This window comes from Plasmodium vinckei (assembly GCF_900681995.1).
Source record: "Plasmodium vinckei vinckei genome assembly, chromosome: PVVCY_12".
NCBI lineage: Eukaryota > Apicomplexa > Aconoidasida > Haemosporida > Plasmodiidae > Plasmodium > Plasmodium vinckei.
Window position 1 is genome coordinate 339,009 of NC_051304.1, and position 16,482 is coordinate 355,490.

Below are 16,482 nucleotides of genomic sequence, written 5' to 3' on the forward strand. Positions count from 1 at the left end.
ATTTACATATTCAAACCAAAAAAAAAAAAAAAAAATTGGAACTAGCCAAATATGAATGGTTCAATGGGCGAATATCCCTTTTTGGTGAGTCCAAAACAAAAATTGCATCATTTTTTTACCATTTTTAGCTAAAACTATTTAGTAAAAGATAGTTTAAGCAAGTAGTCAGTTTAGAAATTAAAACAACCTTAGTGATTACATTGTGTTTAAATATAATTTACAAAGCCTAGAGTGTATTAATTAGTGCTATATAATTAGACACGTTACTTTATAATGGATCTGAAAAGTGCTGGAAATGTTTGGGACGTTTTGAACGACCTATACAAGAATGACAAACAGGTTTTAACAAAAATATATATAACAAAGAATAACATAATTTGTAACAAATATATGCTTGTGTAATGTTTTAAATAAATAATTTCCAACAATTTTATCCCTTTTTTACAGTCATATGATAAATTTATGAAAAAGCATCTAAATGATATGCATGATTCTGTGGCTATAAAACCCAAATTTTGTTTTTGCATATGTACAAATGTAGAAAAAGTTTCTATAAAAACTTCAATAAATGAATATAAAGAAAAATTATGTGATTATTTTATTTATATATATCATACAAAGAAAATAAAATCATCAACCATTTCATCCGATTTTATTGAAAATATAAATAACATAAATTTTGATAATATATATATAAGTACATCAAAAGTTAAAGGGGAATCATCTAAAGACATGTATGCAGAGGCTGTTATACATACAAATATTTATAAAAATATGAGCAACATAAATTTTAAAAATAAAATTATAACTCGAATATTACAAATTATATACAACTCTGAAAAAGCTATTAGAAACGATATAATTATAAATACAAATTCTTTTCGTTTTATTGACTTAAATTATATTCCTAAAACTACACATTATTTAAATCCGAAATATGTAGATAATAATTTATTAAATAAACAAACAGATACAAATATAGATGAAACTGATATCAAATTTTTAAATATTTTAAATGAAAAAAACAAACAAAATAATAATAAAGAACAAGAAAAAGATCAAATATTATTACATGATTCATCTAATGATATTTTAAAAGATATAAACCCAATAAAAACTGTCAAAAATACTCAAATTAATAAAGTTGATAAAGCGAAAATACCAAAAGAAGTCAAGTCATATCAATACACAATCATTGATAGGTATATTTTCCTATCTCTATCCATATTAACTTTTATAAATCTTTGTTTCTCTTTACATTCTTACCCATAAGTTTATTGTATATAAACAGAACTAACCACAAATTATTAACATATGCATTTTTTAACAATTTCAATAGGTTCCTTCATATCATCATGACATTTAATAATATATCCTACACAAATCTGGAAACATTAAAAGATGGGAACACTATTTATGTATATGTTTCGAATAAGTACTACTAGCTATATAAATATAACTACCTAGACACAATAAAAAAGAATTTTCATTGTATTTTATACCATTTCATAATATATATATATATATATCACATAATTATTTTCATGTTTTCCCTTTTTTTAAACAGGTCCGATGAATGTATGACCCTACAATTTAAAGAAAATTTAAGTGATAACGTAAGACAAAATTGTGAAAAAAAACTATGCTTGTATGTGATATTATATGCATATCTTTATATAATAACATATTAGTTTATCCATTGAAGTAAAAAATATGACTCCTTCTTATGTAACCAGATTAAAGCATATTTCAATGAAACTTTGCTAAAACTAACCATAAGTATAGAATTGCTATATTAAATTAAGATATATAAACAGGTTAGTTACTCAGAAAAATATGGATAAGCCCTTATTTAGTTAAAATAATTTTTTATGTGTACACACATATGTACGTGTTTATGCTTCATTTCTACATATACTGCTATATTTTTCCACTTTAAATGTTGGGATGTTTGCCCCATTTTACTTTCATTCAATTTTATTATTATTTATTTGTGTGAACCATATTATGCATTTTTCTTTGATCTAACAAATTTGTTTCTATATACATATTCTCCTATTTCAAAACATGTTATATTTATTGTTGTGCAAAAAAAATGAAATATATAATTGGTGAATAATACAAAAATAATATTAATTCAATCTTATATTTTAGCACATTAATTGAGACAAAAAAATATTTAATTGTAAATTAGGTTTGTTTAAAAATGCATGAAGCTAAATACGAAAGGTGCAAAAAAATAAAAATGAATAAAAAATAAATATATGCAAATTCTTTGTTCAAAATTAAGAAAAATTTTAGAAATATGCGAAAATTATAAAAGTTGTTTGATAAAATTAACATTACGTTAATAAGCAAATAAAGTTATAGCTAATGAAATAAAATCATGGGGAAGAAGTGAAGAAATAATATAATATTAATACCATTAGTAATATTAGTATAAATAACAGGGAGTATAACCGAAACTGTAGCAAAAATAGTGGCGAATACTAAATAAAACGAAATTGAGCATGTAAAATATAAAAATATGTATTAGTCAAAGAATATTAAGAATAAAGCAAATATTTATTAACTTAGCCAAAAAAAAACGTAAAAATACTTGTTTAAAAGCTTTTAACTTATTAATTTTTTTAATTTTTTTTATAATCTCTCATAATATAAATAAATAAATTTTTGTCTTTCATTGCTTCAAATTTTATAGGTATACAATTACCACTATCATCTAAATGTAACGCCAAACAACAATTGCCACTAATTAAATTTGCTTGTGTTTCTACTCTTTTTAATTGTTCTTCTCCATACAATAATGATCGAATATCACTGAAATTAATCATTCGTACCTGTAAATTATAATCCATGCATAATATTGTTATTTTGTATCTGTCTCTATACGTGTATAAAATTATAGTCTCGAATTTACGGTATGCAATAGACATCAAATTTAAGCAAAATTGTAAATAAAAAAATGTAAAAAATTTTGAATATACTCAGATTATCTACTAATCGATTACCTTTTGGTGGCAAGATATACATAAAGTTTTTTCAGTGAAATTTGCTTGTAAATTACAAGGTAATTTGGTTCCATCCTAGAAAAAAAATTAAAATAATATCATTACAAATGTATATAAATATGCTATCATTATTTTGTCGTATAAAAATATTTAAATATCGCCACAAATCAGGATATTTTATATTCTATATATATTAAGAAAACTTCAAAATATTAACACATGCATCCATGATAAATATAATGTTTATACTTGTAACAGAACAACTATTTGGATGTTATTTTTTAGCCGGTTTTTAAATTCGTTTATCTCAGCATTTGAAAATGCTAATAAAAAAAATAAATGTAGAAAGGATTTTATGAGTTCTCACATATATATGCACACATGCATGAATCTATGGGTCAATGTATAAGATGTTTACTGTGCATAGTATACATATGATAACTACTTCAAGACACAAAATATGCAAAATCAGCTATTTTTGAATAAAGAACAAACACGTTTATTATATGTAATAAAAATTAGTATTCTTATTATTACTTTCCAATATTTCGTCATCGTTTACGTATTTTTTAGATTCATCTAGTGAACAACAGGATACAATATTCCCCATTTTATCGTTATCTGATTATATATTTTTATTATATAAAAATTTATGTAGAAATAATTATATGCTTATTTTATATTGTTTATATAGTCAAATCCACAATATATATTGTCTTAAGAATGTATATTCTGTCTATATATCTACATATACATTTATTTGCTTAATTTATTCTCTAATTTGGTATTTAATTTACTTTACAAATTAATCATTAATTTGCTTGTTAAATTTCTATTAATTTATTTATACAAACACACACACACTTATGCATACATATATAAAACATACACAGTGCTTTTATTTTCTGTGAGATATTTTGTGTAATAAAATGTGTGTAGTATTATATATATAATATGCAAATGATAATTATATGTTTTTTAACATTTATATTTTAATTAGAAATATATCAAATATTATATAAATTTAAAAATATTAATAGAAACATGAATAGCTTTATATATCATGTTATGTTAATGCATACATATATTTCTTAAATACGCCATATATAATTTAATGAAATGGAAAATATTTTTTTTTGGGTATTTCTTTTAAGCATGTTTCGCAATATAATATGAAATAGCTTTTTGCTTATTTTTCTTATTTTTTTTTTTTTATAATTTTTTCTTTCTTATTTACGCATTAAAATAGCAGGAAAAAAAAAGCCATATTAAATTTTTATTTATTTGTCCACTATATGTGATAGGAAACTTATTCCTTGTTCATATTTTTTTTATCATTTCAAAAAAAAAATATAACTATTTTTTAACATTCAATGGCTATTTTTTAATTTCCTTTTTTTATTTATTAATATATTATATACACACTCTTAAAAATTTTTAATGTAAAAAGGGCTTGATGTTACTACATTTTAGTATAAATAACATAGGCGATTTTGGGATAAAATTCTATTTTAAATTGCTCCATAATATTATTAAATATACGGGAATTATATATAAGTGAAGAGAAATAAAAATAGAATTCCTTTTTTTTCATTTTTAAAATGTGTGTAAAAATACATTCAGCTTTGTGCAAAAGAAAAAAGCACGAAATACCCTAGGAATAATCTTTCTTATTTAAAAGACAGAATTAAAATTTAAATTTCATTCAAGGGAAAAAATGCTATAAAATGTAAGTATCATATGGGCATACAACTACTATTACATTGCTTTATTTTAACATATATAACTAATATTTATTTAATTAATTTGCTTGTTATATATGCATATATATATTTACTTATTTATCCCTTTTCTAAAATAACCTATTTAATGAAAATGGAGCATGAGTATGCACTCATATACTTTCTACATAAAAAATATACATATACCTTATTTTATTTTGTGCTTATTTTTCAAGGATATGAAAAATATGCATGATACAAAAATTAAGCAATTATGTTCAAAATTTTGGCTATAATTATTGTTTTTTAAATAACATTATTTTTTACTGTTCTTTATAAGGGAACACATGTAATTTTGTTTACATTGGCCTAAAAATGGTATAAACTGCATAACTAGTATATATAATGCATATACATTCAATATAATTACAATATAAATTTTATGTTAACCTTTTATTTAATCCAAATTATATTTTTTATGCAAAAATAAGCCTTTTGGAAGCATACTATTTCAATACAACAAATGTACTAGAAAGACAATAAAATATAAGAGTAATATATTTTCTTCATCAATTCAATGAAACCAAGCATTTTTTTAAATCGTTATTCATTGAATTTATTTAATTTGAAATGTTCATATATAAGGTCCTTTATAACCAAACAATTTTTTGTTGAGAAAAGAAAATGGAATTTAAAAAAGTTATAAAAAAATAAAATAAGATTAAGAATATGGAATTTTTCTTGAATTATATAAAATTTAAAAAAAAAGTGAAGAATAAAACAAATATAAGACAGATATGCATATACAACATTGCTCATCATTATTTTTTTATTCAAAATTACGTATTAATTTGTAAAAAAAATATATATATGGCTCACATGTGTATGCATAAAAAATTAAAGAGGATTTTCATAATGCTTTTTTATTTATATCACCACACGAAACAAACAATATAAAATAAATTCTATAAAAATCGAAATAATTACAGAGATAAATATTAAATTTTTCTTGATATATTTCAATAAATTTAATAATAATTATGTTTATATTCTTTTTTTGTTCTATGTACTTTTCATCGTTCTCTAAAATAACATCCTCATAAATTTTTTTGTAATCTATATCACCTTCTTGATCATTGATTATTTCTTTATCATACCTGCAAATAGAAGCAAAAGTAAAAAAATATGGAACAAGCACATTACAGCATACATATATTGAGAAATATTTTATATGGGGTTATTATATTCATATGTATCTATATTATTGGAATGTCTAATTTTCTCGAACTTTCTTTTAACTTACCTGTGAAATAACTTAAAGATGTAGAGCATGGATTCCATTGGGTTGTTGTAAAAAAATACAGAAAGAAGAAACAAAAAAATAAAATGGGTTTTGGTTACATTTTTTAATGAAAGTTCATTAAAATAAGTATTTTTGTACATCTGAAAAAGGTTTTGATCTTTGAATATAATATTAAAAGTGTTAAGAATAAACTCAGGGCCATAATTGTTGTAAAAAATTATAAATACTAAAGGCTTGATGAGCTTATAATTTGCATGAGAATAAATTAAAAATATTTCAATTCTTTTATTAAAAGACATAAATGGCAATAAATACGAATAAAAAAGTTTTAAATATATAGTGTCATAACAAGATTTTATAAGTAAAGATTTTGCAACCTTTTCAATTACATTTATATTGTATACTAGATCATTATATGTGTTTTTGTTAATATTTTGGATATTTTCACTATTTATACAGTTAATATTTTTTTCCTTATTTTTACTAAATAAATTATCATAGTCTTCTTTTTCAAAGGTATTATTTTGATGAGAATCTTTTCCATCTTTTATTTTGCAATCGGTTTTTGTTTCTTGCTCATTTATTTCTTTTACTTCATCTTTTAACAAATTCCCCAATAAAGATGAAGTACTATAATCCATTTTAATGTGTTTACTTTTTGTTTTCAGTTTATCAAGGAGGTTATTATTTTGAAAATCACTAATTGATGGAATGCTTGATATTTCATTCTCTGTATAATTTGCATATAGGTTCATGAAATTGTCTAAATAAATATATTTATTATCCGCAGAATTATTATAAAAATCAAGGGTATTTGATTCTTGATTCATAAAAGTATCATCTTTTTCTGAATCTTTGTTACTACTGCTACATAATGAATATATATCATCATTTGCAAAATTGTTTATATCATTCAATTCACCAGTATTTTCCTTATTTTCATTTTTCACATCATTCTCAATATTAATATTTTTTGAGATATCTCCATATTTTAAGGTACTTGGTATATTTGATTTATTCGATATAATAAGGTCATCATCCATTCCATCTTGATTTATTCCTACCCAAATTGAATCATCATCGGGGGTCGTTTTTTTGTAATATTTATGCACATGTAATAAAAGAAGTTTCAATTTAATTTCATAAAAATAATAGTATGGAAAATCAGAAGCTAATAATTGATCTATTAATATTATAACCTTTATAACATTTTTTATATTAATTAAAATGTATATATCTAAATATATACTATGTAATGGATAATTTATTCGAGAACATTGAGATATTAATTCTTTAAATTTTTTTTCTATTGATTTAGGAAATGAATATTTAAATATTTTCCAAAAATTTTGCATAATTTCTTCATCATTTTCATTATGTAAAATAACTTTTTTTTTTTTTTCATTTTTTATTTTGTTTTTATAAGTTTTATTCTCTTTCTGTTTGTTAAACATTGTCATATAATTTTTATTGTCTACCTTTATTTGCCCACCCACTTCATCATATATAATTTTTCTAGCCAGAACCATAAAATCGTTTATATAAAAATATAGATAATCAACTAAAGTAGATATATAATGTTTCGGTACAAACTTATTTTTATTGATTTCGATTTGATATAAATCATTATTTGATAATAATAAATTATAAATATATATAGAGAATTTAGAATAATACATTTTAACATTACTTTGTAAAAATAGTAAAACATTTAAATGTAAATCGCTATGATAAAATTTTTGTCCACCTTTATAAAAAAATAAATGTATTAAATTTAGGATTCTTTTAATATATAAAACTCTTGTAGATAATCCGGATAAAATAATAAATAATAATTTACCTGCATTTTTATAAGACTCTAAATTATTATCTAATAGTAGCTCTAAAATTGTCGATTCTATATTTATGTAATAAGAAAAATCAACTTTTTTTGCCCCCACATCATTAGGGTTCATATATATTTCTACAAAGTTCTTCTTTTTATCACATTTTTCTGTTTTGAGCTTAGACATTTTTTTCATAAAAATTAGGCTAGTGAATAAAAAATCTATATTTTAATATAGCACAATGTCTATACACTTAATAGTGTGTATATCATGTATCTCTATTTTATTATCATATTAATACTAAGTTTGTTTTTTAAAATATTGCTTGGTTGTAACTCATATGCACATATATATATGTGTGCATTTTATTATACGGTTATCTCATCAATTTTCACATATATTATTTATTTTGTTTAATCTATTTTACATTTTTTAAAATTTTCACAATGGCTTGGGATAAAAAAAGAATGTAAAATAGATTAAACAAAATAGTCGTAAACAAATTATATTGTTGTTACGAATTCAATAATACAGAATTATGCTCATTCTATATTGTATATAATTGACTACTTTTTTACCCACTTTTCTTTTTTTTATAACACAAGTCTACAATATCAACCAAATTAACTACACAAACCAGAAAAAAAAACAAAAATATTTTTCAAAAATTAGATAACACACGCAAATAATATATATTGCATATATACATACTAAATTGACAGTATAGCTAAAATTTTTGGGATAGGAACATACTTGTTGGCATTATTAAAAAAAATTATACATAAAAAAATTAATTCTTATGTTAAAAATTTTTTAAATATAATATAAAGTATTTATTTTAACTATAATATATATATCCCTTAACAGTTATGCAAATATTATTCATCATTTTGTAGTGTATATTTAATAATAACATATTTATAAAGATTCAATGCTCTCTTTGCGCATTAACTTAAATATATGATGAAATGCATATTATTATGTGTATATTAAATTCAATAGGTTGTTTTTTTTTTATACGAAAAATTATGTATAAATAATTTTTTATTAAAATGCTTATGAATAAATTTCTTCAAAATCAATGAGTTTTATAGCATTATTATTTAAAAACAACTTTAGTAAAAGGGGGGAAGAATAAAAAAAAAAAAAAATAAAGTTCGATTTTAATAATATTTTTTAATCACATTTGGCCAATATATATCTCCTTGATGTGAAAAAAAAAGGGCATAGTTTTATTATCATAACAACGAATTATTTATTAAAGAAATATTTACTGGCTTAATATAGTAGAATTAGCTTATTTTTATGTATCAAAAATATAGAAGATAGAATGCTTTTTTAAATTTTTATATTTAATATGGATTTTAACTCGAGAAAGAAGAAAAATAAAAACAACTATGATTTATATAATGAAAATATAAATATATATTTAGAAGAAAATGATAATTATATCCTAGATTTAGAAAGTAAAGTCCAGACCTTAAAATTGGTAAACAAACTTATTTTTATATTAGTCATCAACTGTTCCATATATATATCCTTTCAAAATTTAGACGAACTTCTGTTTTAATTACATAATTGCAAACATCAGACAAACCAAAACATTATTTTAAAATTACTAATGCTTTAAAAATAACTTTTCCTTTTTTTTTAGATTGGATCAAATATGCGAGATGAAGTCAAAACGTCTAATTCCCTTTTATACAATTTGGTAAAATAATATGAACTAAAATAATATGTACATAATATTTACTCATTTATTTAGTCGTTTTTTATTATATTTATATATAACCATATTGTTGTTTATTTTAGTCGGACCAAATGGATAATGTCAATAGAAAGCTAACAGGTGTTTATAGAAATGTCAAAAATCTCATAAAAAGAAAGGTAAGGAAATAGTGGAAAAATAATAAAAAAAAAAATATATAAAATCAGAAATGTATATAATAAACCATATTTAAACAAGCAGAACAACCTTATATTCACAATTTTTTGAAATTTTTTTATAGGGGAATAAATATATGGTATACCTTGTATTATTTTTTCTATTTTTATTATTTTTAATGAACTATTTATATAGAAAAAACAGATAAATGATGCATATATTTGTGTAATTATGTTTCACACATAAAGAAATATGTATACCATATAAATTTAATTTTTTTTAAATCGTCTTTAATTTAAACATACCCAAACTGATAAATTTAAAATAAATTTATCATCACCGTATTATATGTAATATGTATATGCATATGCAATAATTTATTTTATTATTATTTTATTTGTTGTGCTCTTTTATTAGTTACCCATCTTCTATGGTTAATTGTTTTATTAATTACCACTACATTGTTATTCTTTTTTGTTTTCTATTTTTTTTTTATATCTTTCCTTTTTTGAGGTGTATTATTATTTTTTATTTTTTTGTAAACATTGATTTTATACTGAGAAAAAAATGACACAGAGAAACATAAATTAAATAAATGAATGAGCAATAAGCAAAGAATGCTAAACAAAATATGCGTGCGTATTGCGCAATTATTTGTTATGATTATGTATTATGCATATTAAAAAAGTGAAAACAAAGCGAGTAAATTGTGAATTTGTAACTTTGTATATTACTATTTTACAAAAAGTAAATTCGTATAATATATGCAAATATAAAAATGGTATATCACTAGTGTGTACTTAATCAGTACAAATAGGCCATTCCCTTTTTTTGTTAAAACCCAAAATTATTTCAAAAAATGTATATATTATAAACTGATTAGTAGCTATATAAGTTAACAACTAGGTAGCTATTATACAAGCTTGTTGCTTGACATTATGATATTCAATTTTTATTTACACACACATAGTGACGAATAAATGATATGCATAAAATGTGGCCGGTGTAATTCCCAAATTTACACCATTTTTGACAAAAGCAACATAAAACTAAATGAATGTCATGATTGTAATAAAATATGTGATGAATATATAGAAAAGAATGCTTTTATAATATTTATGAATATAATATTTTTAAGACCAGAAATATATAGACATATTGTTTTCAATAGATTAAAATATAGTGATAAATTTATACATGTATTTTTTTTTAAAATAATAATAATATTTTTAATAATAAATGTATATTTACATCCAAAATTTGAAAATGATAATACAAATTATAATAAATTTACAAATATATTTTTAATGAATACAGATTTAGATATACCTATTCAAAATACATCACCAAGTTATAATTGTTCTTCTTATACATTATTTGCATATAAGTATAATGAAAAAAATCATTTATATGGATTATATAATATTTTCCACAATTCAAATATATCAAACTTAGTTAATATATATAAAAACCAACTTTTGACTTGTATTTTTGACAGCAAATTTAAAAATGAAAATGTATGTATACCAAATAAATATAATAAATATGCCGATCATGATGAATGGATTATAAATTTATTATTACACAGTAACAAAAACAACCGTTTTAACATTAATGGTGAACATAAATGCGGGACTATTGAAGATGACGAGATAGATGAAAAAAAACAAAAAAACACTAACAATATTATTAATAGAAAACAAACGACCGATATTAACATAACTAATACAAAAAGACAATATGGAATAACAGAATATCTTGAAAATGGTCTAAATTTTATTAAAAATAAAATAAAATATGAATCAATTTTTTATATGAAAAAAAGAAAAACATTGCTTAAAAATAATCTTATTACCTTTAAAGATTTTGATGAATATACTAAATTAAACCAAACAATAAATGTGCATATATATGATCATAATAAAGGATATAAAATAACTTTTGATCATATTGAAAATAAAAAATATGATATAGATTATATAATATCCTTTTTACGTAATATATTTTTTTATAAACAAGATGACAGTCTCAAAAATAGCTATTTAAAAAATGAAGAAAATGTCTACATACAAAATTATAATAACAACAATATTTGTGAAGGAAACCAAAAATATGAATTTAATATTTTTGAAAAAAAAAATTCAATCTGTTATGAATATGAGCATAGTGAATATAACATAAATAGGTTGGAAAATGTTTGCCCATATTTTTTAAAAAATATTAATTTAGTACTTGATAAAACAAAAATGGCAAACGATATAAAGGATAAAGAGAATATGGATCAAGACAATTTTAGTGTAGAACAAATCAGTATGTATTCCAAAATTTTATATTCAAACTTAGACAATGAAAAATATATTTTAAAAATATGTAATTCATCATTCTCATTTAAAAAATTAAAATTAGTAACAATTAATTATTTATTATATTTTTTACTTTTATGTGCATTTACACACATTTTTAAATTATATCAACAAAGAAAATATAAAATAAATATTACTATGGTTAAATATAATTATTTGTTTATGCTTTTTATATTAAGTAATTATCCATTAGTTATATATTTTATTTTAAAGGTATTTAATTATAATTACATAAATATATATTTAAATATCTACACCCTTGTTTGTAACATCATAGCTTATCATATATTTATATCCAATGATGGAAATTACATTTATTATTCTATATTTTCTGTATTAGTAAGTTACATATTAAAAACTTTATTTATGATTCAAATAATCCCTTATATGTAATAAAAAAAAATCTATGTCTATTAAAATTATACTACATGGATAGTGCATGAATAGTATTTGAATTTTGCTACAAGGAGAAATAAGTTCGTAAAATTTTTTTTAATGCCACATCCCATACATATGTATGTATTAATTTCTACACATTTTTTTTGACAAAGTGATACCCGTTCCTGCTTATTTGATGATGCCGATTTTGTTTCTTTCATATTGCATGATATGCTTTACTTTTATTTTTACCTTTAAAAAATTATATAAAAACTTAAGCTTTTTTCGTATCTTTTAGTTATAAATTATTAAAATATATGAGTAGTATGCACATAAAAATGATAATTGAAATCAGTATATTACTTTGTTGAAAAAAAAAAATTCATAGGAATTATTCCATTTAAGTATTACAAAAGAAAAAATATAAATATATGAATGGGGAAAAAAACAAAAATAATTTATAAGAGTATTATCCCCATGCTTTTGAAATAAAAAAATGTACGGCAAACACATATACGTATATATATATATGTGTACACTTACAAAAGCCAAGGCATATATTACATAACATATTGATCCTTTTGTGATGGGTTTGTATAGTGATAGTGTAAATCATATACATCTTCACCTTCAATAATTTTACTATATCCATCTTTATGTATATAAAAAACTCTTACTTTTCCACCTGAACCTCCATCTCTAAATGTTGCATGATAAATTGCATTTCTACCAAGCTCGACTGCTTCCTCAACTGATAAATTATAATCATAAGCGCTATCCAAAATAGAATAAGCATATGTACTACCACTACCACAACTAAATAAATTGCCTTCAACTTTTTTACCTTCATCATCAATATAAAACATGTTAAAACCTGTATGGTCATAACCACTTAATATTATACCACAACATAAACCATATCCTTTGTATTGATATAAAATATTACTTAATATTGTACTAGCTGCTCTAACTGATATTTTTTCATTATTTCTTAATTCGTATATTTTAATAATTTGACCTAAATATTTTTCCCAATATAAGCAATCAGCTGCTCCACCTGCCATTGTCCCTAATATATGTTTATTTATTTCAATAATTTTTTCGACATTTTGAGAAGATATAAAAGATCCCATAGAAGCTCTTGAATCCACTGCAACAATAATACCTTCCTTAAATTTAAATGCTAATGTTGTAGTACCCTTATGAAAATCAAACAATTTTTTATTTTCTGTTTTTGCATATTTTATGAAATCTCTTGGAACACTTATTGGGGCTAAACAAAATTCAAGTTCATCAGTAATAGTGTTAACATTTTCTTCCTCATCGTTTATTAAATTATCAATTTGGGTCATAAAGTCAGTACTGTATTCCATCATTTTTGCTACACTCCTATTATTATTATTATTGTTATGTATTTGAAATATGTGTATATGTTTATGTTTATATAATAAACCTAAAATTTTCACAAAGGAACTTTAAAAAAGCGTTAAGATTTTTTTTTTTACTTTAACAAAAAACTATAACTATTATAATATATATATCACATTAAATATATATATGCATAATCATAAATATTTTATTACTTTAATAATTCTTAACGTTTTTTTTCTTTTTGCATTGATTTAATTTTTATATTTCCCATAGATTGATTTATAAACCTATGAAATAAACTTAGGTGCTAATTTTAACCCTACTAAAAGTTTGTTTAAAAAATATAAAATAATATGGGCTTATAATTGAAAGTTAATAGGCTATATATGCGGCAATGCCAAAACTATATCGTGCATATATTATAATACATATACATACATATATTTTTTACACTATATATATTTATAATACATAACTGCAGGTATCGTTTTATGCAAATTATTTTTACATAATTTATTTACTCATCCACAATTTATATTGTGCTTGTTTGTTTATTTATTTTGTGTAAGGAATATTTTATGTTGTGGCTACCAATAATTGGCACTAACTGATGGGGGTTTTTATAAAGTATTAATATCAAAAGCAATATTGAAAATATATACCAATTTAGTGGTATATTTGTGCTTTATTTTATACAGTGAAGCTTTTACATTAATTACACTTAGGCGGGATCTACATATAATTTATTTTATTCAAATCTTTGTAAAAGTATATAAATATGGATATCAATTAATCTGAAAAAAATTACATATTTTAACACTATTTAAAATGTTCATTAAAACACAATATAGTTTTTATCTTTTTATTATTTAAGGTTATAATATTTATATCATTTAAAAATTATTTTTTGTCATCTTTTAGATAGGAAATAATGATAATAAAATTATAGGTATGTGTAATTTACTGCAATGGGATTTCCCCTTTCATAATTAAATAAATATAATATAAAAATTAACATTTTCATCATACTGTTAGATATGTATATTAATAGGAAAAGTATTATTATTTTTATTTCTTTTAAATGCTTATTTTTCGCATTATGAAATTTACACTATCTATATAATATGTAAAACCAACGTAACCACAATAGTAATTATTCTTATTATCGATACAATACAAATGAATACTCATATGAAACCAAACTTAGCTATTCCAGTAAGTTACACACATATATTCTAACTGTTTGGGTCTTATTGTTGTAAAGAACCATTGTCCTTTTTTAATCAGAATTTTACATAAGCATATATTGTTTAAAATATAAAATAAAAAGGCTACACTAGTTAATAAACACCTCTTTCTAATTGACAATAAATGTCTATATAACATATTTTTAAAAAAGCGCTTTATTTTTTCAGATATTTAAACCAAAAAATATATAATGTTGGATATCTTATTGTTTTATTTATTTTATTATATCTCGAGTTTATATGCATGTAATTTTATAGTAAAAATTTACTATTATGTTTAATTCATACCCATGTTTTTTTTTCGCAGTATAATAAATGTAGCATATTCTTGTATGAATTCATTATAAATATAAGCATAAATGAATGGTTTTACAAACAACTTAATATGAATACCAAACAAAAAGGAATATGAGAAATATTACACTCATATAGTAATGTATAAAAAAATCGAAAAATAATAGGGGAGTATGTATCCATTCTTTATATGAATAAAAAGAAAAAAATATTTAACTATAGCATTTGTTCAAAATAAATGTCTATAGAAATTTATGCCTTGTAGTCATTCTGTGCTATTTGGTTATCAATTATCTTCCTTTCTTCCTTACTAACAATTGCATCTTTCTCTGCTCGTATTTGCTTATAGTTTTTGTTTTCCCATCCTGTGCCCCCTTCTTTCAAAACATTACCCATCGATAAAAATATGTTCAACAAAAAGAGCATAACCATCATGCTCGTAAATGTCGTAATCAGCATGAACACTATAGCTGTAGATTTGTGTTGACTAGTAGATGATAGAACAGGTATCAAAATAAGAATAAAGACTATAATCATATCAATTATATATACAACTAAAAGTGCAGCAACAATGTATAATATAATAAAATTCTTGAGTAATATTCCCATCACAACACAGCCAAATAATACACCATATAATATAAGATTAACTGTCTTCATTTCAGATTTCTCCTCTAAGAAATATCCAAGAAAACGGATCAAAATAATCACTGCTGATACTACGCATCCTCCTCCTAATGGCAAACAACAACATTTGGACATTTCTCCTAAACGTGCCATCTTAAATATTTATGATTTAAATATAATTTTTTTTTTGTGAATTTGATTTTTTTATTTCGGATTTTATGAGAGATGAATATTAAATAAAAATATAGTAATATCCCTTTGTATTAAAATAAGTCTTATTATATATATGCATATACATTCATACAAAATGGTTTTCGTGTTTTAAATTGCATTTGAATAAAAATTAATAAGTCCCACAAATAAAATAAGATAAATATAAAGATGAATAAAACTACATAAAAAAATATAAGCGTAAATTAAAAATACCAAAAAATTTATTTTGATAAATAGCCAAAA

General features: G+C 21.8%; 7 protein-coding genes across 7 annotated transcripts; 3 read left to right on the plus strand and 4 right to left on the minus strand.

Annotated features, from left to right (window-relative positions):
* Positions 1-273: 273 nt before the first annotated feature.
* Positions 274-1,799, plus strand: PVVCY_1201010 (conserved Plasmodium protein, unknown function; the record flags this gene model as incomplete). The annotated part of the gene is made up of 5 exons (XM_008625113.2): positions 274-339; positions 448-1,202; positions 1,340-1,435; positions 1,568-1,616; positions 1,737-1,799. 5 exons carry the CDS (start codon positions 274-276, stop codon positions 1,797-1,799), a joined length of 1,029 nt encoding a protein of 342 aa, XP_008623335.2.
* Positions 1,800-2,630: 831 nt separating this feature from the next.
* PVVCY_1201020 (inner membrane complex sub-compartment protein 1, putative) lies at positions 2,631-3,621 on the minus strand (the record flags this gene model as incomplete). Its single annotated transcript, XM_008625114.1, has 4 exons — positions 2,631-2,840; positions 3,012-3,086; positions 3,261-3,334; positions 3,549-3,621. The coding sequence occupies 4 exons, from the start codon at positions 3,619-3,621 to the stop codon at positions 2,631-2,633; spliced, it is 432 nt and encodes a 143-aa protein (XP_008623336.1).
* A 2,021-nt stretch (positions 3,622-5,642) lies between these two features.
* On the minus strand, positions 5,643-8,056 carry PVVCY_1201030 (conserved Plasmodium protein, unknown function; the record flags this gene model as incomplete). The annotated part of the gene is made up of 2 exons (XM_008625115.2): positions 5,643-5,889; positions 6,036-8,056. The coding sequence occupies 2 exons, from the start codon at positions 8,054-8,056 to the stop codon at positions 5,643-5,645; spliced, it is 2,268 nt and encodes a 755-aa protein (XP_008623337.2).
* A 1,162-nt stretch (positions 8,057-9,218) lies between these two features.
* Positions 9,219-9,954, plus strand: PVVCY_1201040 (conserved Plasmodium protein, unknown function; the record flags this gene model as incomplete). Its single annotated transcript, XM_008625116.2, has 4 exons — positions 9,219-9,350; positions 9,516-9,572; positions 9,674-9,748; positions 9,871-9,954. The coding sequence occupies 4 exons, from the start codon at positions 9,219-9,221 to the stop codon at positions 9,952-9,954; spliced, it is 348 nt and encodes a 115-aa protein (XP_008623338.2).
* A 772-nt stretch (positions 9,955-10,726) lies between these two features.
* On the plus strand, positions 10,727-12,502 carry PVVCY_1201050 (protein ARV1, putative; the record flags this gene model as incomplete). Its single annotated transcript, XM_008625117.1, has 1 exon — positions 10,727-12,502. One exon carries the CDS (start codon positions 10,727-10,729, stop codon positions 12,500-12,502), a length of 1,776 nt encoding a protein of 591 aa, XP_008623339.1.
* A 545-nt stretch (positions 12,503-13,047) lies between these two features.
* PVVCY_1201060 (proteasome subunit beta type-5, putative) lies at positions 13,048-13,863 on the minus strand (the record flags this gene model as incomplete). Its single annotated transcript, XM_008625118.1, has 1 exon — positions 13,048-13,863. One exon carries the CDS (start codon positions 13,861-13,863, stop codon positions 13,048-13,050), a length of 816 nt encoding a protein of 271 aa, XP_008623340.1.
* Positions 13,864-15,651: 1,788 nt separating this feature from the next.
* On the minus strand, positions 15,652-16,179 carry PVVCY_1201070 (conserved Plasmodium protein, unknown function; the record flags this gene model as incomplete). The annotated part of the gene is made up of 1 exon (XM_008625119.1): positions 15,652-16,179. The coding sequence occupies one exon, from the start codon at positions 16,177-16,179 to the stop codon at positions 15,652-15,654; it is 528 nt and encodes a 175-aa protein (XP_008623341.1).
* Between the last annotated feature and the right edge of the window lie 303 nt (positions 16,180-16,482).